Genomic DNA, 25,486 nt, shown 5'->3' with positions numbered 1-25,486 from the left:
GAATATGCATGCAAAACTGTTGATTGCGCAACTTTCTATCATGTCTATATTTTGTATAGATAATGCAATCCCTGATAATGACTATTTTAAAACATGTGTCGTGATGTTTGTATCACCCTTTTTATTGGCTAACGTGACGTATACAGAATAGTTCCTAAGTATTGAACTCTTGATATACCGCCTTCTCAAGGTTGATGTATTAACACATTTCGAACTTAAACTTATTAAACGGCATACCGGACCTCATGCGTAACAAAGAATTGATATCAAAGCACACAATTTTTAATTTAACTTCATAGCGTCTCAATTTAAATGCAAACGAATAAATAACATTTCAAATTAAATATGATTGCAAGTTTCTATAACACAATTTTCATTACAATTTTCATTAGAAAAAAAAATAATGACGTAAATACAGATATCAGAACAAAGCGTCGCATTATAAAGTAAACATTTCAAGCTATCGTTGTGAATTTCAAGAAGAAGACGTAAATAATGAAGACGCCGTAAACAAAGCTGTATAATATCTGGCTTCATAGCTTGACTTTATATGCATATGAGCAGCGATATGTGGAAACTGGGCATAATGCATGTGCGTAAAGTGTCGTCCCAGAGTAGCCTGTCCGCTAATTAGGAACGTCACTTTCCGCTTAAATTGGATTTTTGCTAAGGAGAGACTTCATTTAAACGAAAAAATGTCATTAAAGCGGAAAGTGTCGTCCCTGATTAGCCTGTGCGCACTTCACATGCTAATCTGGGACGACACTTTACGCACATGCAGTATGCCCAGTTTTCTCATAACACGACTCATATTATTTACATTAAACATTTCATAATTCAAAAGTTATAAAAATGCAACAGATTGTTTTCTAACTTAGTTTCTGTTATCGTGGTATGATTTCTTGTACGTTTGGTTGATTTCAGAATATAGCATATATTTCATTCAATTGGAATTACATAAAAAGCTCATTCACAAAAGTATTTCTATATTTTAGCAATTGAGTTGAATAACTCACATTATTTACATGTTGTGGTTTAAAAAGGTAATTAAACGCGTATTAGCAAGACATACAAATAAATATGTGCTCTTAATTTAATAAGCAATATAAAATTTCTAGCAGCGAAAATTGAATATACTAAATTTAAGTTTTTACCATATAGGTCCTGAATTAGTTTCCAATTGCAAAACTACAAGGGACCCATATGGTTACATACGTCAATTTCTTGTTGCGAATCCAGTATTAAACAGGGACGAGGACTGTTTCCATTAACGGCACATTTGGGTATAATTTCAAGCACACGCACCAACGATTTTAGTGCTTAAGCCCTTGCAAGCGTAAAACGTAAGCATTTGGCCAATGAAAAACATACTGTATTGATAACATCTCCGAATGTTTAGCGTGTCTATGACGTATTATGTGCCAAAAAATAAAACGTTAAACAAATGTGAACTCTTATTATTTCATTAACCCAATAAACTAGTTGGCCCATCTCCCTCAAGATTATTGGTAACACTTTATGAAAATATGCCTTATTGTTCCTATTTCATGCTAATTACGTGAGCTTGAAAACGCGTTGATTTACTTACAAACAAAAGAAACAATTCTGTTACAAACTCAACTATAGCTACTCTTGATAGTACGTTTTTTTTTAACTCGGAAATCATGAATTCCAATTTGTCTCTCTGAATGTGTATATAGGTTACGCTGTAAATATAGTTGTTTGTGGTCAAATGCAATTCATCTGGATGCTTGTATAAGACATTTGGGAGAAATAGATTTCCTGTACCTTTCAACAAGTCTTAACAAACCGGGATTGGCATTGACAATTCCGAAGCGGTGACCTGAGCTTTGATCATTTTATATGTTTAATTGTTGTTAAGAATAAATATTGTCATAAATTATGTAGACCATGGATCACTTGCCTTAAATGAAACATTCGCGTGTTGAAACTAAAATTTGTCTTGCTAACGTTTTCATTTCTCGAGTTTCTTTATTCCATGTTATTTCAATATATGTCATATTTGCCCAATTATTTAAACGAATAAGAAACCTATTTAAACAACATATTAGATTTCTTAATCATTAATAATATTCAATGAAACTATAAGTTTGTTTATGAATTAAGCCGACGTTATTAATATTGTGTTTGTTTTGTCGACAAATACATTCATACTTAATGTTTTTTGTTGAAAGTATTACAAATACAGCGTGACATCCGCATTTAAATCTTTTCCTGCCATACAACAAGCTCAACATTATTGCCAATACATTTGCATATTTTCCTGAAAAATAGTTTCATCGCAAGTTAACTTTTATTACTACATATCTAATCTATTTCCGGACAACAGTATGTTATAATTTTCTTACAATAAAAATAGTTTGTAGTCCACAATTAGACACGACGAATATTCCAGACATTTTTCATAAAAAATGTATTCGAACATCTGAGCGTATGACAATATAGTGCCATACCATCGTGCTGCTTGAAAGAGGATTTTAATAATTATCTTATCTTAAAACACGTGGGCTGAGTTTATTAATTTTACTCTGATATACCAAACGTTTCTTCATAAATGTCCTCATTCAAGTTACGAATTTACTTCGTCATCAGCTAAACGTATAAGCGGTCAGTCAAAAAACGACAATTTATTAAACGGGGTCACTTGTTCTTAAAGCACCTGTGGACTAGTGATTGATAATGCATCGTTTGTATCCATAACACTAAATACTGATGAGAAATATAACTTTAGGAGATTGATTGTGTGTACTTTTACACTATAGCGTATTTAATTATATTCACATATATCAACTTTTTCAAGTAGCGGACATTTTGTGTCATATCAAAATAACATATTCGTCACATAAGTTAAAAGGTATCAAAATACGACAATGCTTGAATAAAATAAAGATGCTTCAAACGTATTTTGAGAACTAAATTATGGTGATACAATAGAATTACAAAGTAAATACCACTTTACACACATTTGCTTACAAGTTATCTTGCATATCTGTCATTTTTGGGAGAAAATGATATGACATATTTGTTTTAATGGACGATCCATGAAATTTACTGAAAAGCAACAGTTAAGAGTAAATATTATACTATGTTTATGCTAGTAACAATCATGCCATAAGATTCGTTATATAAATGCATGTTATCAATCTTTATGAAGCCTAACATTTACACAAACATTTGAACAAACAAATTTGAGTGTCTTATCCTGAATTTTGATAAATTCGCTTCAAATTAAATAGAATATACTAGAGTATACCGTACCGCGCTATTTTCTCCATTGTTACATCTTTTCAAGTAGTTGTGACTTAAGAAGTCTGGCTTTGTATGCTTTCAACTATACAAGGTTTAGCTATGTAAAAGCTATGGTCAAATGAGTACAAGTATGTTGCTTGTACAATCTGTATGGTTCGGAGTGGGATACCAGCGACCTGTACATTTCTTTAAACGAGGACAGTAAAATATATTAAACAGAAAAACGCAATCAAGTCATCTTTCGCATAATATGTTTACGAGGATAATATATATTGGTATGTTCTTAATAGGATTTCAGTTTCAACATTGTAACATGTCATAATATCAATGAATGTTTCGAGTTTCAGATGATTTGTTATTGCCGACAGATTACACATGCACAAATCCGTTTTATTTATGTGTTAATAATGTTCTCTATGTTGTATTTCAAACCCTCGCTGACTCGATAGTTAATCGCGCGTATCACGTGTTTGTTAGGGTCAATAACTTGAATTATTAAACGAAAGAAACGATTAAAAAATGTGCTCTTATTGGGTATGTACCTACGTCAAGGGTCAACGTAAATAGCCATATTCAGGGCGAGCAACCCACGTGAGGCATAGACCGGTTTCTACACGCAACTGCGGACAACGACTATCACGAATGACAACAAATCTAGGTATTTCAAATGTTGTTATACTGTTTAGTGTATTCCAAGCATACATGTGTCTATTTAATTTTGGGTTTACAAACAGCACTTTGAAGTTGTTAAATATTGAATAGGTTTCGAGCAAACACGCTTTCATCACTTGAATAAAGACTGTTATAATACAACTGTATTTTAAAACATCTTAATGTTCTTCACAGTGGGAGTTCTACGTTCGCCATTGAGTTCTGCAACCTATACAAAGTCACGCAGGTCATCTGTCCAAATGCAGTAGCACAATTAATTAAGATATGTTATTGCAGAAGGCCAATTGACAAAACAATTACTTTGGATACTGGTTAGGCGCGAATTGTTTGATTAGTCAATACTCGAAGTCGCTGAAGTGATTTTTTTTTCCGATTTATGACAAACATTGTCTTGATCAAAGTGTGCATCAGCGAAGTAAATCGCTGGTCATATTTACAATACCGATATTCGTCAGTTCAATGAAATGAGTCGCGATCTGAAAAAACTGGGCATAATGCATGTGCGTAAAGTGTCGTCCCAGATTAGCCTGTGCAGTCCGCACAGGCTAATCAGGGACGACACTTCTCGCCTTAACTGGATTTTCGTGTAGAAAAGAATTCCTTTAAACAAAAAAAACCATAAAAGCGGAAAGTATCATCTCTGATCTGGGACGACACTTTACGCACATGCATTATGCCCAGTTTTCTCAGAACACGACTCAAATGTATACGAATCATAAAGACACGATTCAGTATATGTCAAGCGTCTGCATTTAGTTTTCTGCAACATGACTGCCCCGTAGACATGTTTGATTTGGAATAAGATCATCATGCTTAAAATAATATGAAAATTTTTCTCAAGCAATACATTAGAATCGAAAAACACTTAATTCTTTAATTCTTCTTAACGAACGACATATTAATAACAAAAAAGCTCTTTAGTCCGTCGTCGAGTGATTGATGAAACCCCAATAGCAACTGATGCAAATATAAATGTGAGTTAAATATGTCATTTAGGTAACAGCAGGCTTTGGTATTAAGATGTTTTTAAAGAGGACTTTAAAACAAGTTTTAGTAAATTCTTGTTTAACTCGATTGAAAATATTTTAGGGATATTTGCAAACTGACATAACTTGCAGCATTATCAAGTGAGAAGTGCAATTCCAAATTGTGGATTGGTTTTATTTTTTTATAAATTATATTTTTATATCTTCTTTTTGGATAAATTAATACCATATTTGATACTTAGGACGATTTGATGGTGTATGTATTCAACCTTAAACATTATCGCGTCTTCTTTGCCCTTCTAGTGACCACTGTTCTTACCAGACGTCGAGTTACAAAACAACTAGCCCAGCATACAAGATCAAACAGGTTCTCATGCAGTTTTTGGCTCTTTGAATTGTTTTATTAAATTAAGAAGATTAAAACTGTTAGGAGATAAGTTAAAGTTGAACGAATTGATTGTTGATAGGTTCCATAAACTAAATATCGTATTCTTAAGCAATTGCATGTAATATGAGACCTGCATTTTAAACCAAATGTCCATTACAGCGATATGTGTTTATATGAGTATAAATAATATAACAAATCAGCAATTTCCTCATGACATTTTAAGAGATCAATTTATTAGTATGACACATGTTTTGAATTTGAGTACATGCTTTTGTTAACGTAATATATAAGGTATGTGTTAAAGAAACCTTGTGGCATGTCCAGTCGTTTGTAAAGGTTTTTTCTATACAATATATGTATTTGTAAAAAACACAAATTCATGCGAGATAGTTCAACAGCCAGAAACGAAGTTGACGTAATACCTTAGTGCGCATAATACGCGAGTACCTGGATCAAATTATACCGTCCTGTAAACGCCAAAAAAGTGTTCAGCATAACGCTACACGCACTTCACAGAGACGTGGAGATCTGTGTTGCAGTTATTTTCTTCTCTAATCTGGCAAGCTAAATCTAATAAATTCGTTTCTTCTGTAGCTGACGATGAACATTTGAAAGATACATGTATTACATTTTACAACTCAACATTTTGAACCTGTGATTAACTGAAAGTGATAAACCAGTTATACAATTTTCTTGTAATTTCATTAGTTTCACACACCGTGTCTGTAATTTGATTTAAAGGCACTGAAATGTGAGACGCCATCTAACTTAAATTATATTCAAATGCAATAAAACACGTGTCGCAAAATTTACTCGGAACACGTGATTAAACAGTGTTGTCTCATTTGGAAAGTAAACTGTAGTAAATATCACGTTAAGTAAAGCTCATTATAATTAAAAATCGTTAAATATAATAAACTCATCAGAGTTATATTCTATATCCAGCCGAAATGTTTCGCTTATAATCATAAATTATTAAGGTTTCTATGAACCGAGAATATGTGTTTTGCTCTAAAATGCACACAGTTAACCTAGAAAATATATGTTTCATAAAATGAATAAAAAAACTATAAAGAGTAATTAATATAAGAATTGTAGATGCAATATTAAGAGCACGTTTGCTTGGAGTAAAACATTTATAACTGTATCTGACATAATAACATACTTAATAATTGCAAATGAACAACGAATGGAATTCCATTCTATGTTCTTCAATGGGGTAAGGTATTCGTGGAATATTACGTACCGTTTAGCCGTTTTGTATACTATTTTCATTTATATAGACTGTAATGAGGTTAAGAAAGAACAAATACCACCGCCTTGTTATATAACGATACGATTTTTCCATGGATTTAACAAACATTGATGTTGAAGATGGCAAGCTTTCCTGGCTGTAAGCATATCGCAAGTATAATCATGTTTTCCCGCCGTCCTGAGCCGATTAACTTATATAATATGCGCATGTGTAGTTAGGCTTAGTTCCCCAAATTAAAATACATATGTTTTGAAAGCAGATCAATATTAACAAGATATGTGTTTGTCAGAAACACTATGTCCCCTTTTGCGTCGATTTGAAGCTATATATTTGACCTTTGACCTTGAATGATGACCTTGACCTTTCACCACTCAAAATATGCAGCTCCATGAGATACACATGCATGCCAAATATCAAATTGCTATCTTCAATATTGCAAAAGTTATTGCAAATGTTAAAGTTTGCGCAAACAAACACACACACAAAAAACAATAGACAGGGCAAAAACAATATGTCCCCCACTATAGTGGTGGGAAACATAAAAAGCTTTTATCAAACAGCTAAATGATTGTATAAAAGGAAACTAATGGTACACGTGTTCTGTTTATGCCTAATAGTCGTTTAACCTGTTTCTTCATTACATAACGTACTACTATATTTGATCCTTCGTTCCAGGTTAAATAACTAACTTATTTAAGACTCACAGACGATTTTGTTTAAATGTATCGATATCTTAATTCATTCGTTCTTACAATTGAATATACACATGCATTTAATGCATACATTTGACATCCATTAATCGTATAAGAATAGTAGCCGTAAGTTATCAATCCAATACAGCGTTTCTAGAAAATACTTAACTGAAAGAAAAACAACGCCATACTGCACGCATCGCTTGCTTTCCATATCACTTGATTGCATCATTTAATCCAATAACTATATTTATGAATCCTTATCGGATCCTACCCAATTACAACTATGGTTTCATGTTTGTAATGAATGTTTATGTAACTGTCCCTTCTGTGTATGTAAACTGTTCCAACATTGGAAGATGTGTTGCGGTAAAAGTATGGAGTATATATCTGTGAATGAACCATCTTTTTATGGGGATGGGGATTTCACAGTATGTCTGCTTCATTCTGCACCGTAGCTAGGCGCACACGCCGAAGTCTCCAATGTCTGTCTGTTTGTCTGTCTGTTTGTATGTCTGTGTATCTGGTTGTTCACGCATATCTTTCTCCATATATATATATATATATATATATAATATATATATATATATATATATATATATATATGGCCGCTGATGAAGACCCCGTGAGGTCGAAAGCTTCGGCAAAAAATAAATACAGCGTTTTTGTTTATATATATATATATATATATATATAGAGAGAGAGAGAGAGAGAGAGAGAGAGAGAGAGAGAAGAGAGAGAGAGAGAGAGAGAGAGATTTATATATATTATATATATATATATATATATATATATATATATATAAATTATTATAATATATAGATATATATATTTTTTTATTCTGCAAAATGTACGCTTTAATTGTTGTGACACATTGAACAGTTGTAGTAACAAGTATTAAATACAGGTTTAAACTATTGCATACACTTGTTATTCGAATTGATGAACGCGATTGGATTACCCAGTCGATTGCAGTGGGTTTTTTTATGAAATATTCGGCGTTATTCGGTCCCATTCCCCCATCTTTAGAGTATATATATATTTTTCCCCAACATATTTTTAAAATTCCCCTCTCGGAAGTGTAATTCAATTTTAATCAATACCTCATCTAAATACGTCCTTCGTTCCGAATTTACTATAATTTTCCTGAACTGCCGCATCCGCGTGTTTACGGTCTTTTAGCCTTTACCGCAAACCGTACGTAGTTCACATATCACGACTCTCGCTTTACGTCATCTACCGCAAACCATCCAAAATGTCACACAACAGCAAATGTTATCGCAAAAAAATCGACAAAAAATCCGTTTTAACTTTAACAAGAAATATCTTTAAAAAAGATATACGGCGTTGACTGTGGTCGATGTTTATGAACGATCAAAAGTTATCTCTATGAGATAAAAAGTAGCGGATGCCTTTTTTCTGCGCAGTTCTTAGCTACATCACAAGCAAATCAATTACGGGGTGTTGCGCCAGATTTCGTGGCTTATTTTGCTTTATGTGATATTATTACTCAGATATCTATATTTACAGAATAGAAAAACATAAGAAACATGAAAATAAACGAGTGCATATAGGTCAGCCGGCAATACTCGAATCTTATTTAATTGCATAATTATAGTATAGTGAATTATTGTGCTCATGCTTAATAAACTGGTCTAAATGGATAAATATTTCTAATTAATTTTATCAAAATTGGTCCTTATCATGCAAATGTTGAAACCATATTAAAAATCGATGATTGACATACCACAATAATATCGCCGAATATCTTTATTTAGTATCTTTCTGATCAAAACAGACTTCAAGTGCACAAAGTTTACGAGACGGCGTTTATATAAAGATTTCTGCAACTGACCGCAAACTGACCTTGATACCTTACAGATTGGAATGCAATGCATTACAGTTAGGTAACAATTCTGCTGCTGAAACGACGGCTTGTTTATTCCTTAATGAAAAGATCGCAACTCCTTCTGCGAACTCCGGTGATGAACTGTATATAAACTCTGACTTTCACACACTGACCGCGAATTGACCCGAAACCTCGCGGGTTGAAATGCAATGCAAGTAAGTACTAAATATGAGAATATAGCCTTTAGTATAAACGCTTTTGCGCTGGTAATTCTCTGAAAATAAAAGGTGAACGCACAAACTGTATTTATGTCGAAAATTGATTGTAAAACTGTTCTATCTATTGAGCCTTTTCATTAGAGATAGAATTGTTTCATGCAGTAAAACAGTGTTACAAAGACGCGGATATGTTTCCAATGTTCTGGTGTTATACTCAAATCAGCCAATGGAATAAATGAAGTGTATTCATTCGTACCTACCCGCGGGAAATTTTATTTGAATATTATTGGACACTTACAAAGGTCAAGTCAGGGTGAAAAGCTGGCTTAATACAGCTTACGCCGAAAAAATTGATATTCTCTTTAAACAAGCTCAACTTAGTCAGTCTTTAAGTCAGTCTTCTTCAAATGCCGGCGAAACACCAGAAACTTCGACGTCATGTCAAGAGAGCCAGTCAAAACAAGTGGATAAAATTAGCAAATCAGAGGCAGAGGTGCCGGAAAAATCGTCGGCAAAAGAAGCTGAATGCGACAGTGAAATGGTGTGTGAGTCTGAAATATGCTCAAATGAGGACACTGACTATGAAGTAATTGTCCCTGTGCCTGATGCACGTAACATTTCAAGTGCAAAATATGAAATGAGATACACATGGTTGTACTATAATGTCACCAAACCTGGCTACTGTTGCAAGGTATGTGAGCTATTCTGCCTTGTCCTTCTACACAATAATACAGACAATCCATTCGTTGTGGGAATTCCAAGCTTAGGGCAGCACCCTACTAGAAAACTTGAGGGTCACTGCAGTTCAAAGACACACATTGAAGCCATGAAAAAGAAAAATCTTGCTGCCTCAACAGGTGCAACTAGGACAGGAGTTTTTAGCATGCTGTTAAGACAACATGACAACTTAGTTGCTGAAAACAGGTCTTACTTTGCCTGTCTAATAAGAACTATCTTCTTTGCAGTAAAAAAGCACTGGGCATTAGATTCAGTTAAGGACTTAATTCAACACATACAAGATGTTGGTAAAAAGGCTGAGCAGTCACAGGATAGACCTCTTCACTCCTATCTGTCCTCGCAATCTGTGAGTGAATTACTAGAATGCATAGATTGTGTTGTTGAACAAGACAATTTAGCCAAACTACGAAAGGCAGAGTCATATGCCTTGTTGGCAGACGAACCTTCAGATGAAGCCCATCGTGAACAGTTTGCAGTTCTGGTTAGATTCAAGGACTGCGGACAAATCAAGGAACTGTTCTTAGGAATCATCAAATTAAAGCGGACTGATGCAGAGTCTCTTATGACAGCTATTCAGAACTTTCTCACAACAAAAGGGGTGGATATCACAAAAGCAGTCTTTGTCGGATTTGATGGATGCAATGTTATGTCTGGTGAAAACAAAGGTAAATCTCATTCTGTTAATATTATATGATAAAGTTTACACCATATAACTGTTCAAGAAGCAGATTGGATAGGATTTCAACGTGTTTACTTACCACATATATAATAAATAATTTGTATCTTTTGTAATGTACAATTTTTAACTTCATTCTTTTTTCTATGACAGTTTAACTTTTATAGTACTGAAAGAAGTTTATTATTTGCAGGTCTGCAGCGGCGGTTTCGACACATTGTTCCACATCAGCTCTACGTGAACTGCAGAAACCATAAACTGGCTCTAACTATCTATCCAGCACCTTATCAACGACTATCCTATTGTGAATCAGGTTTGTTTTGTAACATCTATTACAAAAATTACAAAATAAATGGCAAAAATCAATTTAAGATTTTCCGAATGTGAGTCAGTGAAAGTTGCACAGAGTATAATATACTTTAGTGGTGCACAAATATTTTAACTGCATGTTGGCACTCTCAGATCAGGTAACTTTATTCAAACATAATCTTTGAGCTTGAATGAAGGCTCTTAAAAATAAGCACACTTATTTATTTCAGGTTGACAGTCTCCTGCTGTAAGTGTGGAAGATGTTCCATTACTCCCCTAAAAGGTTTGCAACCCTTCAAGAGATACAAGCAACATATGGACTGCCAAAACTGAGGATGATTCGTGCGAGTGCCACACGATGGCTGTCACATGGAAGGGCCTGCATTAGGCTTGTGGACAGATATTTTGCAGTAATTATTACCCGTACGAAATTTTGGGGCCAGAAAACATCAACTTTAACTGCTTGGATTTAGTCTTAGTAAAACACTATTAAAACTGGAAATTAAGTTCATGTACTCTGACTAGTAGTACTGATTTTTTTAAATATAAAATTTTAGGTTGTTGATGCAATCGATGCAAGTCTGGCAGAAAAGTATGATGCAGAGGTGTATGGGGTTAGAGATCAGCTGTTGGACAAGAACACCATATTTGCTGTTTTGATGCTTTGTGATATCCTAGCTCCTGTTATAAGGTTCAGTGATTATCTGCAGGGAAATGTTATCTTCTTTTTCGAGTGACAACTCGATGCAAGGTAAGAATAAGAACAAGCAATCAGTAGTTTTATTTTAGTTCAGTTGCTAAACTGACAGTTATATGTCTACTCTATTACATTTATTATCAGATACTGATGGACACAGTTACAAAACTCAGTAACTCTTTGTAAATTTAGGTGACTTCAGGCTTTGGTATTTAACATTAGAAAATTCTATATATTGTAGGACCTGATTGATGAGCTTCATTACCCTCATTCGACGCTTTCAAGCAAGCCTCATTCAACCAGATGGTGGTCTGTACCTCGATAGAATGGAAGAGTTCTTCAGAGAAATTGACGATCGGACTGCTTTAGCTAGACGCCTAAGGTATAGTTTAACGAAAACATAAGCTCATTTATATTAACTTAAGCCTATGTTTTACTTGTTATTTTGTTCTAGTATTACTGACCAATTATATTCAAAATGTAATAATAATATTCATTGACAATCTACAGGCATCATGCAGTTTTGACACCGGAGCAGATGATTACAGAGACAAGCAGTACCTCTGACACACAGCCTGATCAACAAGATTACTGATGCGTTCCACAGTACACCAGTTCTTGAGGCATTTGGGATATTTCAGATTGGCAATGTTCCTGAAAACATGGCAGATATGTCTGCGTATGGAGATGTATGTATTGATTGTCATTTTGTATAGTTTTAACTGAAAACCTTTCATTAACTATTGTGATTGTAAATGTGTAAAGGTTGTTTACCCTGCCAGGACCCTGATCAATTTATAATCTAATTGTTAGTTTGTTTCTTAAATGAGCTGTGAAAATACTGTTTTTATTTACTTTTATTGTTAATAATAGTTACACATAATTAAATAAATACACACAGATTGAGATTAACAACCTAGCAGAGCATTATGGTCAGCCCAAGGTAGATGTCTACAATGGACACAGAACTGTGGCAGAACCAAGACATGCTGCAGCAGACATGCGCACACAGTGGCCACTATTTAGACCTCAGCTGAGTTTAATAAAGTATATAAATAAGCATGAAAATTGTTTAAACGTTATTGCTATTGGTTTCTAGTTCATTGCAAGTTATATAATCTAGTTCTTGTTCATATTGTTACAATTTTGATTTGAAATGTTTGTTCAAGTTTAAAAGTTCTGCCTCAAGTTTGTTCTGTTGTTTTGTTATAGTTTGAAGTTTTACTTAATTTCAGTTTGTTTTGTTTGCCTGTTTACCTGTTATTTCCACTTTTAAATTCCAGTAAGTATTTGCTGAGATATTCTCCAAGATCCATACAACACTGAATTAGCAGCAATTACTTTCCAGGAGACACAATTAAATATGGTAGCTGCAGTGAATGTTTTTGTATCATTTACATGAACGCTGATTCTATAAATGAAACCAGTTTTCGTTTAATTAACAGAGATATAAAAATAAATTCTACTTATAACAATTATTTCTGTCACAGTATTTTATTACTTTATTCTAATCCAAAGACAGTTTTAATTCCGAGTTATAAAAATTATGAAGATATTTTCAAGTGCAAAGTGATTATTAAGTTAAAGAATTCAAAGTTTGTTTTTCTCAAATATCTAAGTTGATTATAAATTTACTACTGGTTTAAATTTACAGGCAGCGTGGGGGTGATGGTAGTGATCTTTCCAGACTGTTTGAGGACCAGATATACAGGACTTCATTCCCTGCCATCAGCTATCTATTTGAACTTCATCATCTGATTCCCTCGTCAACATCCTCTGTTGAGAGACTGTTTAGCTTGCTAAACCTGCTGTGCACCCCACACAGAAACAGGCTTGGGGAAGCAACTCTCGAGTCCCTAATAAGACTCTGTCTGCATACCGAGAGACTTGGTGACGAGGAGGTCGACAGAATCATCAACAAATTTGCTGAAAAACCTAGAAATGTTGACCTTTGAACATAACATGTTGATGGAAAAAAGAGTTGTTATAATGTTTTGCTGTATGCATGGTGAATTAAAGTGTTAAAACTTGATTTTGTACTGTTACTTGCTAAGCATAGAATTTTCCCCTTTTCCCCCTTTTACGCGCGAATTTCCCCCCTCTCAGGGGACCCGACCCCCTTCCCCCAAAACTGAAAAAAACACTGGATTGAGAAAACAAATTACATCTTAACAATAGCACCTGACTTGATTAAAGTGCATCAAAGAGTCGGTCATGGTAATATTATAAAAGTAAGCCATTTCATCAGTTTTGTAAAGGAAAACTATATTACCAAACCGAATACTTATTGTATTCAATGATTTCAATTGCAACTTTATGTAACCATTAATGTATTAACCTTATTATTTTTAGCTCGATTGCATTGACATCCCAATGTTTATTGAAACGCTCTTAAGTCCGTTCCCTCGATATAAACAGTACTAACTTTCTTTGGAGACGATTTAAAGAACGCTTCTACAGTGGGGATTCAACTCATGACCTCCCGGTCGCTCGGCGGACAATATATCTACTACTCCAAGGAGACCGCTTAAAAAGTAATTTATGTTATTTACCGTATGTCTAAATGTTCTTTGAATAGATTCAATGTTATATTGATTTATTTACTAAATGTGTTTAATTTTACCTTGCATAAGACTATTATATGAACAGTAAGAAATCTAGTATAATCACCCTTCTCTCTCGCCCCCACCTCTCTCTCTCTCTCTGTCTGTCTGTGTCTGTCTGTCTTTCTGTCTGTCTGTCTGTCTCTGTCTGTCTCTCTCTGTCTCTCTCTGTCTCTCTGTATCTCTCTCTCTCTCTCTCTCTCTCTCTCTCTCTCTCTCTCTCTCTCTCTCTCTCTCTCTCTCTCTCTCTCTCTCTCTGTCTCTGTCTCTGAAACTACTTCCGATTGTTGTTTTTTTGACAATATGAAGCGATTAAGTTACCGACAGTGCCCTTTTGCTGAGTTTCATGCACTGAGCTGTGTGGATTTAAACACATTAATGCGAACATTTATTGTTCGTTGTTGCAAATAAAAGACATAATTATCCAAGACACTGTAAACTTTATTAAAATAATGTGTGAATTGTTTTAAATGGACACCACATTTCTTTGTGTAGACGAATACATAATTATGTGGGATTAATGTTAATAGCCGTTTTGCTTTGTTATCAAAATAGCAGTTCTTATTGCTGCCAGAAATTTTCATCTGATTAAACTTTGTTTTTTCCGATATTATTCATGCTTAGAAAATACAATTGCATGACTCGTTTTAATATTCAAATTACTACGTTTGAGGCGATTGACGTAAAACAGAGAAAAATAACGTGCATTTAGGGAACTTGGCCACTTGAATTTTTCAACCGTCTGAAAAGCAAGCAATTAAAATCCAAACCATTCAGTAAATAATACATTTAAAAATTATTAATCAATTCAAAAAGTCAATACGTTATGTAATCAAAGTAATAAGCAATTTATATAACATGTTTCTTTAATCTAGATGTCGTGTCTGTTTAAGAGATTTCGTTTGTATGATTTGGAAGCTACTTTTTATGAGTCAAGAACAATATTTTAGTTGTAACATCTACGATGGTGTATATTTACAATGATTTCTCTAGCACATTTTTAAGACCTCCACCTGACAGTAAATCAACGAGTCAGAACTGGCTTAGTGTATATACTAGTTTCATTAACAAATGTATACTTGTACCCAATTTCCGTTCGCAAAATAAATATCAATAACCTCAACGTGATGAATAGTTTCCTTTCACATTTTGTACATTTGATTTCTCAGTCGTTTAAAAATTTGCAGAGGATCAGTTTTTCTCCCATATTTTTTTCATTAAATATTGATTTTATAGAGGGTGTTTTACCGGTCGTTGTGTCAATTAAAAAGTAGACAGTTCACAAACAATATGTCACACATGTTAGAAGAGTTCGAATTAATGCATTTGTTCACTTTCTTTCGTCGACTACTGTTTTTATATATATGTATTTCTCGAAAATTTATTACAAAATGTATTTACAAATAATTACACATTCTTATATAGCTTGCACTGTTAATCAGGAATTTGGACGACTGTTTATACCGAACCAGGCATGTTGAATTACGCTTTTGGAACCTTTATGTCCGCGGTTAAACCCTGTTTTGCACTTGCACCGGAGGATTTTCCAGAATGTCTTCCGGAAATTCGCATTGCACAAAGCGTAGCAGAACGGGTTGACAGTTGAGTTGATGTAGCACAACCAATAACCTGAAAAATACAGCAAATGAAAAATATATTTATCCAGCACAAACAATGAATGAATAGATGTTCTGATATAACAAAACCGATAGTCTGAAAAACAAGCAAAAACAGATGTTTCGATGCAGCACTATGAATAATTTGAACAACGGCGCAAACAACATATTTGTTGATATAGCAAAACGTATTACCAGAAGATTTATAGAATACGTAGGTTACATAATCAAAAGACACACACCTGAAGAAACTATACGGAAATATCGCTAACAACATCGATATGTACAGTAAAACAAGAGCACCGCATAACGGGTGCCACGCTCGGCTACGGCTGCAGTTTTGAATAAATGAAAGCTTGTCAGAATTTTTTTTAATGTCACAGTGACCTTGACCTTTGACCTAGTGACCCAAAAATGGGCGTGGCGTGTAGAACTCATCAAGGTGCATCTACATATGAGGTTTCAAAGTTGTATGTGGAAGCAATTTGATTTTAGAGCCAATGTTCAAAACCTTAACAAAATGTTAAGGTTTTAGCACGACGCGGACGTCGGACGACACAACGACCTGGCTATGACAATACCTCGGGGTTTCTCCGAAAACGCCGAGCTAAAAAATACTATATAGGGATAAGTGCGTGATTCGGACGCTACATTCACACAGTTTATATTTCTTTAATAATGAACGCTTCACAAACTGAAAGAAAGACCATTAAACGTGTATATAGATTTCAACAAGAAAGCATGCATTATATTCGAACATGCATTATATTATAAAGCGTTTGTAACATTTGCTATCGGTAACTACATATAATACTCGCGTTTTAATCATGTTTTGAACACTGGATGAGCCCATTGGTTGCGCGTCAGTTTTGACTACCAATGAAGTATTGGTCATACGATTTTTTTTATTAAAATTCGATTTTTTTTAATGTTTTATTATCTTAAATTCTTCCAAGGTTTATAGCTGTCAAAGTAAAATATTAAATTTGCATTTTGCAATAAGAATTTTTTCTCACAATATGAAAAATCAGTTATGGTAATAGTTGATAACAAAGCGGATATTTCCTAATTTTGTTCAAAAATTGTCATTTCAAAATTATTTTATTTATATATAATTTGCTATGGCAACTATAAACTTTGGACAAGCTGTTAAAACGAAAAGCAAAGAAGATGCAACTTATAACCTGATGTGTACTACAGAAAAGAAAAGATTCACGTGACAAATGTTTTATGATTTTATCTATCCAGCAAAATATGAAAAACAATACAGCAACAAACGTTCCGATGTAGCTCAAAACATTCATATTACTAGCAAACAAAATCTATTCATATAACACAATTAATGACCAACAATAAAACAAAAAATATATAGTTTAAAAAAATCCTGAAAAAGCCTTTAAACGATATGTATTAGCAAACTAAAACTATAACCGTAAACAACAATAAACATAAATGCGATGTTTTGATAAACCATGGTTAAAAACGGTAGATAAATCAATGCAAAATGCATAAACACATAATTATACTGTCGTGTAGCCTTACAAAGATACTGGAGCGATGCGTGTGTAGTTATATTGATTGATGCTGCAAAACGTATAACCAAAACTAATTTTACGTAAAACAAAATTGCCAATAGATATCTCACTTACTAGATATATTATTTATTCACATGATGTATTTCTAAAAGAACAAGTTATATGAGCAGCACATGTTAGTAAAAGTAGCAAAACAAACATAATAATGTAAATTGTAGCTGTACAACTACAACTAGTTTGATGTTTTTTTTTTCACATTTAAAACGTAAAGATGAAAATATTACACAACAGAACAATATCGTTTAAAGCTGTGAGGCAAACTCACAATAACACTCTTTCATTTCATTGTTCATTTGATATAAACCGAAGGCCCAGATGTGAATAGAGACATGCTCTCAGTGTGAGTTGACAAACACACTGCCCGGTTCCGCATGAATTGACAAAGGTTTCAAACCGCACATCCTTGCTCTGAACGATCCAAAGCGGTGACACCGACCTTTATACTATTGAAAATTATGCAATCAGTATTAAACTGTGTATACAACTTCCTCGCATTAATTGAATACACACTTTCATACGGTCTCTATAGTTGACATACATGGAGTTTTGTAATTCCTAAATTTAACTAACATTAAACGTATATACATACAATTAAAGCAAAGCCTGTGTGTTGATAATACATCGATAATGCATTACGGTCTGTTTATTTGTCACTACAAATAAGAACCATGTTGGTCAATTTAGTCAATGGTTAGAATGTATCAGTTGGTCAGTTTCGTTAAGTCTTTAACCCTGTTTAACGTTCGGATAAAGACAATGTCATATGTGAGCTCTGACCTTAAGTATGGCAAGTACATCATTACTGAACGAAGTATTGCCCTCTAATGAGATTGCAATCTGCATTACTAACCAGAACGGGTTAGAGAATTTATAAGCCCAAGTCTACTCTATGGGGATGCTGCGTGGAACATTTGATTCAATCCGATTTCCAGACCTTCCCAAAACAATGCACCAGACATATGGACGTATACAACACTTTTTTTTTGTTAATTTTTATTTTATTAAGCATTCGATAGTAAGTATGTAACGGTGATAAAGTGATTCAAGTAGCTTAGAACAGAGTCATATACTTAATCATAACATCATCTGCAAAAACGTATTGTTTTACAAGCTCATTTACCTTAAGAAAGTCACTGTCAATTTATCTTATTTCTTTCAATTATTCGCCGGTACAATTTAAAACTGTTTGAAATAAGATATTGTATGACTAATGTGTATGTGTCATTGAAGTCGATTCGTTCTGTTCATTAGTTTATCTTCCCTTACTAGATGGCAATAATGTATTCTCAATTGTTTACTTAAACAATCTGCGACGTAGTCGCTTTCAATTGGCATATCATATGGTAGTTTGTTTTAAATATAGCCAGTTATGATAATTATGGTTTGTCATTTTTCTCCGGTAGGTTTTTTATCTTCAAACAATGTACATTGATTACTCAGTAAGAATAGCAATGTATACAACGCCAAACTCGTATATGTATCGTGGCTTTAATAGATTTGAATTCACGCCTACAAAAATCGCCATCTTCAATGAGAAGTTGTCTACAATACAGTCCCGTTATTGATAGTGCGCATGCGTTATAATAGCATTGCTTTATGTAAATTGCATTTATAATGATTTTACTTCTACTTCTGATATTCCTGCGCCCGCTAAAACGTCCCCGGCGAAAATATTCAACATACAAAATATACGTAATTTTATTGAGCGTTCATATAAAAAAGACGAATGCGCTACAAAAACCATTAATACCACATATTTATTGTTAACGGTTATCTTATTTTTAACAATACCATAGGTATTAACCTTTAAAGTGCTCTTTAATATTTATAAATTTCAAATATTGATTTAAATAATGCGGTAAAAATAACCTCGTTCTAGACTTTAGTAATGTATTTCAAAAAATGTTATTCGGACGAATATGTCAATGAAAAAACTTAATATCGTTGGTGACCGGATATGTTCGAATGTCAAAATGACTTTCTTGCAATCAACCTGTATCACTAAAAAGGAAATGAAAATGTCATCATGTTTTCGATCCTAGCCCTCAAAGCAGCATCACGGCCGAGACAGACATCGAGTGTTCATCTACAGGCCAAACACGCAATAGTTAGAGGTAAGAATGCCCGATAATTGCGATAAGAATCTTTGTTAGGCTGCCTCACGCAAACATTGCCAGCAATTCTTTATATCGCGGAGTGAACGTTTATTTATTCTTTCCTGTTGAGGGGCTATATTGCAGCATTAACCGTCTTCAAGAGGCTCGATGAAGTGTTTGGTTTATTTATACTACACACATTTATTGCTTCACATGACAGTTCTGCTTTATGTTATTGACTTGTTATATTTCGTCTAAAATGCTACCTTTGCATGTATTAACATGTATTGTTTTGTATAATTCATTGCAATAAATTATGCATATACGGTCTCAAATATGTATAGGTAACGTTCGTATATCGCTATAAAATGTAAATTCAAAGATGGATCTATCAGATTGAATCGGATGTCGCTATTCAGATTTGATTAAGTCTTAATGTAGGATTTTTCGTTTAATAAAGGAAACTTACGTAGTGTATATGACTTTAACTATACGTTGTTTTGGTTATTAATATTTTTCTTCACATATTTCTGTTTTGCTTTGAATTTGTGTGCAATATATCTTTACCTTTATGGACCTTTTGTCTTCCGAATGTATTGTTAATTAAATCTATACAACAAAATCTATGTAATAACATTTGATTCAACTATAAATACGCTAGTTTTATTGTGTATTTTATTTTATTTTAAACACATTGTATCACGGATTTCCCATTTTTTAACTTAAACGTCACAGCAAATAACAAAAGTATTGGTAGTAAAAGGCATTTGAAGCAGGCATTTGAAGAACGAAATATTATTAATGAAGAGTATCTCAGTGTGTATGATAAGAGATATCTTAACAATCAATGCGGCCAACTTGGATTAATATAATTGATCTCATTTTCGTATAAAACAAATTACCAATCATTTTTTTATGAAAGTATACCATCACTTGCAAAGTAAATTCCATAAAAAGTATTTCATTATCCGAAATTTCAATCACTTTCTTTGTAACCATATTCAAATTCCTACTTGTATTATCACGAACAGAGCTTAATTGGCCATATACCAGTCATTATCGCCGAACGGTTTATTAAAGGATTTTATATTTTGCAAAAATGATTTAAATAATTGTATATAATAATAACGTGAAGAAAACAAGTTAAAAAAAAAACAGTTTGCCATCATCGAGTTCGAACTAGGAAATTTGGGAGAAAAATCTTACCCGCTAACACAATTTCATTAATCGTAAAGGAAAAAAAAATATCCAGACACGTTATCAATATAGATTGACATATAACACATGCGTGTTTTGTATTAGTTCACTTCCAAAATGCGTATGTATTCATTAAGAGGGCCGATACTACGGATAGAAATGCTATTTCATATTGGCAACAAGATACGACAAGATAAAACAATGATGAAAGCTTGTAAGGTTAATGCGTCGTTGCAAACATGCTGTGTCATATGCATCAACTGCACTATGTATGACTTAAACCAGACACGTTGATTTGGGTAAAAGTATGGAATATTTATAAATGGAAGGGTTTCATGGTCTGAAAATGTTATTAACATGTGACCGGAAAAAAATAAAAATATTACTGTGGCTGTTTTTCCATATTTTTTTTACAAATAACAATTACAATAAACATCAGTGTACCAATCTGTTAAGAATTATTTTATCAAAATACGACAGGTATGTTCTCGAAATTAACAAACGCAATAACGCGTTCGTTACTACTGTATCTTGTTTAAAAAAAAATAACTAATAGTTACGACACACACGTATATTTTACCAACTGCTTGATTTTTTATAATCGCGTACTTGTATCGGTTTACATTTCGGTGCTTTCAAATATAAAGTTATTACATTGTATGCAAAACATAATATTATTTGAAAGTAGGTTATATATATAATCGTTTATAAATAAACTATATATCTGACAAATTATTGGTTGCAACGGTATATATAACTATTGCGAATGGTATGAAACGAATAATACCACAAATTTGTGTCATATTAGTGATCACCAAAGTATAATTTACCACCTCTACGTCTATCAGATCTAAATAATCAACCAGGTTGAATTTTATGATTACATTTTGTTATTTTTTATGTTTTACCTACATATAGGTACTTAATAAAAACTTTAATAAATATTTGTACCCTTGACATGATATGTATTTAATCGAATTCAATACAAACGTACCTGCATTGACTGAAAAAGAATAACAACTAACAGTTTAACCTAAATATTTTATAACGCAAGGTCACCTCAAATGAATTTGCAATGTAATGAAATGCGACACAGTACATTAGCCTTGTTAGCGTTCGTAAATATTATATACATTTTAAACAGCGGCACTAATTGATGTCTGTATTGATGTTAATGAAGATATGTCAGTATGAGGCTCATTCATTACCAAGATAATCAAAAGAACAATGCAGTTAATAAGTAACAACATTTCCTTGGCTACATATGACGTAAAGACCACCATCATTAATTCGTTGTGTTGGCATAGCGCTTTGTAAAGACTGCAGATAACACAGTTATCTGCTATCACAGTTTAGAAAATCAAACGAATTAGATAATTCATGTTGGCATAAGAAAACAATCAACCGGATTACATGCTTGTAAACACTGACTTTCTGAAATGCTACATGACTTAACTCTCTGTGTTTGATTTTGTTTTGTAAATGTAAATGTGTAACCACAGAGAAAACGTAAATCATTGTTGTTGGATATGCAAGATTGAATATAACTAAAATAAATATAGAAATCGTCTGTTGTGCATTTCGGCTTAAAGCGGAAGCAATGACCTTGATATATAGCAATGGTTATATTATATTTTATTCATATCGACAAAGTGACCAACATTTGCTTTGTATTTGTATTTGAACTCAATGTTGAGGTAACGTATTTAATGTATTCGTATTTTCTAACTAGCATCTAAGTAGCCATACATTTTTTAATTAACGTTAAGGCATCGTTAGAGTTTTTGCATCTTCATATCTGTCGATACAAGTTTCAAGTTTAAAATAATCAACTTACCGCATGCATACACTGTGGGATGTATACACGCCAGGCAAAATGACCCAACGACGGCGAATATGTTATACGGTGTCCACGTGATTATGAAAGCTAGAAGTATAGCACTTAGAGTTTTGGCAGCCTTTCTCTCTTGTCGCCTCTCGTTTCGTTTTCGACGCACACGTTGGCTCTCGATTTTATGTGCTACCTGACAGGCGATATGAGCCTCGGACGCATTCTTGGCAGCGTTGGATGACTTAGTGCGCCGGCCGAGCGCCGGGGTCCCGCATCTGTGAGGAAGAGAGCCTTCCGAATGGTGATTGTAATTCTTGCACTTCGTTTGAATGTGGTTGTATTTCTTCATTCGTATATTGACTTGTACCTTGATTTGAAAATAGCATAACAATTTCATTTTCGACATCGCCACACTGTTCGTGGTTGTCTTGATGAGTGGCCTCACTAATTTGTGAATCGTCATACAGCATACGTATTGATGGTTTCTGTAAATTTTCACCGTTCATCTCATCAGGCAAGTTAATCAAGATTGTGTAAGTAATGTCGTCATTTAAAAGAGGTTTGATGGATGGATCATTATTTGTTCCTAATTCCTCTTTGTTTTCTACAGAAACGGAATGATTGGAGTCAGAACTCCGAGGAAATGATGCATCTGAAGTATTATTTATTTGAACTCTATTAATTATAGGAGAATCACTCGTCAGCGCAGTTGTTGTTTGATTTATGCAAGTTCTTATAGAAGCAACATTCGGCGATGTTGTATAATCACTTGTACTGTCATCCTCCGTCTGTTCAAAATCCCGATCTAATAGTTTGCTACAGCACAAAAGTATATATCTCGATCTTGACTGGTCCCGTTCAAAATCCGAATAATCAAAACCTAAATCCAATGAAATATCGCCGTTGGCACTAAACGTCGAACGCCTAACATCCGAAGCATTAGGTAATTTACTACGTTTTGAATTGCGGTATTTCGACGATGCTTGTAGCATAGGTATTCTCTTTTGACGTTTTTCGGTTTCCTTATATATTTTAAAATACAGAATTGTCATTATAGAAATGGGGATATAGAAAGCAATTACCGCTGTGATGATTGTCAAAATTGCATTTGATGTTAGAAATTGGATGTAACACTCCTTTTCTGGCACTGTGCGCACACCTTCAATGTAAGGCCATGCAAATATCCAAGGTGTCCACAATACCACGGAAACGGTCCATATACAACCGATCATAATTCCGACTTTCTTTGGGGTTCGCCTTGCCCTGTAGGTCAAAGGCCTTGTCACGGAATAATATCTGTCAAAACAAATGACTAGAAGATTTGCGGCAGACGCGGTACTCATGGTGTAATCTAATGATAGCCAGAGGTCGCATAGAAATGGTCCTAAAGGCCAGTAGCCCATTAGAAGGTACAATGTATATAGAGGCATGGAAACAAGGCCGATTGTGAAATCGGCGACTGCCAGACTTAAAAGGAAACAATTACTTATGGTCTGCAATTGTTTATCAATTTTAAATGCAATAATAACTAGTAAGTTACCGATCATCGTCACAACACTTATAAATCCAACAATAATAGAAACACCAATCATATGAATTAAACTAAGCGGCTCATGTATCGTTGATGATTCCGTTGTGTTTTGAACATTTTCAAGTTCGGTTGAATAATCAAAATACGCATTAAATTCAGTCGTACTTTGGGTATAATTTACACACGATTTATAATTAGAGTCCATTATATAATGTATATTGTTCATTTCGTGTACAATAAATCCTCAAAAACTCATCGCAATAACACACAATGTGGTAAACCGATTCAAATAGAGATTAAATATTTACACAATATCCTTGCACAAGAGAATTCGTATAAATGTTTTACATACAAACATTCGACCATCGCGGATAATAAAATCTGTGCACTCGTAACACTATGAATAATTTATTCTTCAGAGAGCTATAGTGGTAATCCTCGATGCGTTTTTATTCACATCGTATCCGCTTTAAACACAATTAGCATGAGTTTATTATCCTATAAGGCTTAGGAAATTCCATCGTATCACATCTATCCGATTTCTCAACTGTATTCCGCCGCAACAGTGGCCACTGTAACATGTCCTACAGCATTTTCCAATTTACTGGCAACCTGTTTTGTATTATTGCAACGCTCTCCCGCCATGTGTGCTACCTTTCATTCGTTTATGACCAGTGAAGAGTACGGAGTTGATGAATGCCACTGGAAAGAGATAACATACAGTAATCAGTATTGTTGGTCCAACGACATTTTTTGACATTTTCATATAAATGACGTATTTCGTCTTAACAATGAGGTATGCGAGAACAATAGGTACCTTTTTTGTTCCAACAAATAATAGTTTTTTATAGAAAAACACTAATCTTGTTAAGTTCAAACATTTTATTTACATAGTCTGCTGAGCAAATGTTTGTCGAAAGTGCTATATGTACGATTTCAGGGACCTATACAAACAATTTGTATAGGTCCCTGACGATTTTGATCGTTCATGATGTTACGTGTACATTAAGCAGGACAATGAGTCAATGGGTATACCAGAATTGAAAACGAACAAGTTAAATGAGTCGCGTTCTTAGAAAACTGGGCATAATGCATGTGCGTAAAGTGCCGTCCCAGATTAGCCTGTGCAGTACGCACAGGCTAATCTGGGACGACACTTCCCGCTATTATGACATTTTTCGTTTAAATGAGGTCTCTTCTAAGCAAAAATCCAATTTAGGCGGAAAGTGTCGTCCCTGATTAGCCTGTGCGGACTGCAGCAGGCTAA

General features: G+C 33.9%; 1 protein-coding gene and 1 long non-coding RNA gene across 2 annotated transcripts; one reads left to right on the top strand and one right to left on the bottom strand.

The window, feature by feature from the left end:
* Positions 1-12,015: 12,015 nt before the first annotated feature.
* Positions 12,016-12,794, top strand: LOC127872848 (uncharacterized). The gene is made up of 3 exons (XR_008045810.1): positions 12,016-12,132; positions 12,261-12,439; positions 12,652-12,794. It is a non-coding gene; the product is annotated as an uncharacterized LOC127872848 (long non-coding RNA).
* A 2,056-nt stretch (positions 12,795-14,850) lies between these two features.
* On the bottom strand, positions 14,851-23,037 carry LOC127872361 (muscarinic acetylcholine receptor M3-like). Its single transcript, XM_052415693.1, has 2 exons — positions 22,695-23,037; positions 14,851-15,982 (listed from the first exon to the last, which is right to left on the bottom strand). Exons 1-2 carry the CDS (start codon positions 23,035-23,037, stop codon positions 15,792-15,794), a joined length of 534 nt encoding a protein of 177 aa, XP_052271653.1. The 3' UTR covers positions 14,851-15,791.
* Positions 23,038-25,486: the final 2,449 nt, after the last annotated feature.

Source organism: Dreissena polymorpha, chromosome 3, assembly GCF_020536995.1.
Source record: "Dreissena polymorpha isolate Duluth1 chromosome 3, UMN_Dpol_1.0, whole genome shotgun sequence".
NCBI lineage: Eukaryota > Metazoa > Mollusca > Bivalvia > Myida > Dreissenidae > Dreissena > Dreissena polymorpha.
Note: the sequence above shows the minus strand (reverse complement) of the source record. Positions and strands in the feature narration are given on the sequence as shown.

Bases quoted from the DNA above. Each gene is read 5' to 3' on its own strand.
- LOC127872361 (XM_052415693.1), bottom strand. From the start codon at position 23,037: ATGAAGAAATACAACCACATTCAAACGAAGTGCAAGAATTACAATCAC. The intron at 15,983-22,694 runs GTAAGTTGATTA...TGTATTTTTCAG, and splicing joins TCCCACAGTGTATGCATGCG to GTTATTGGTTGTGCTACATC.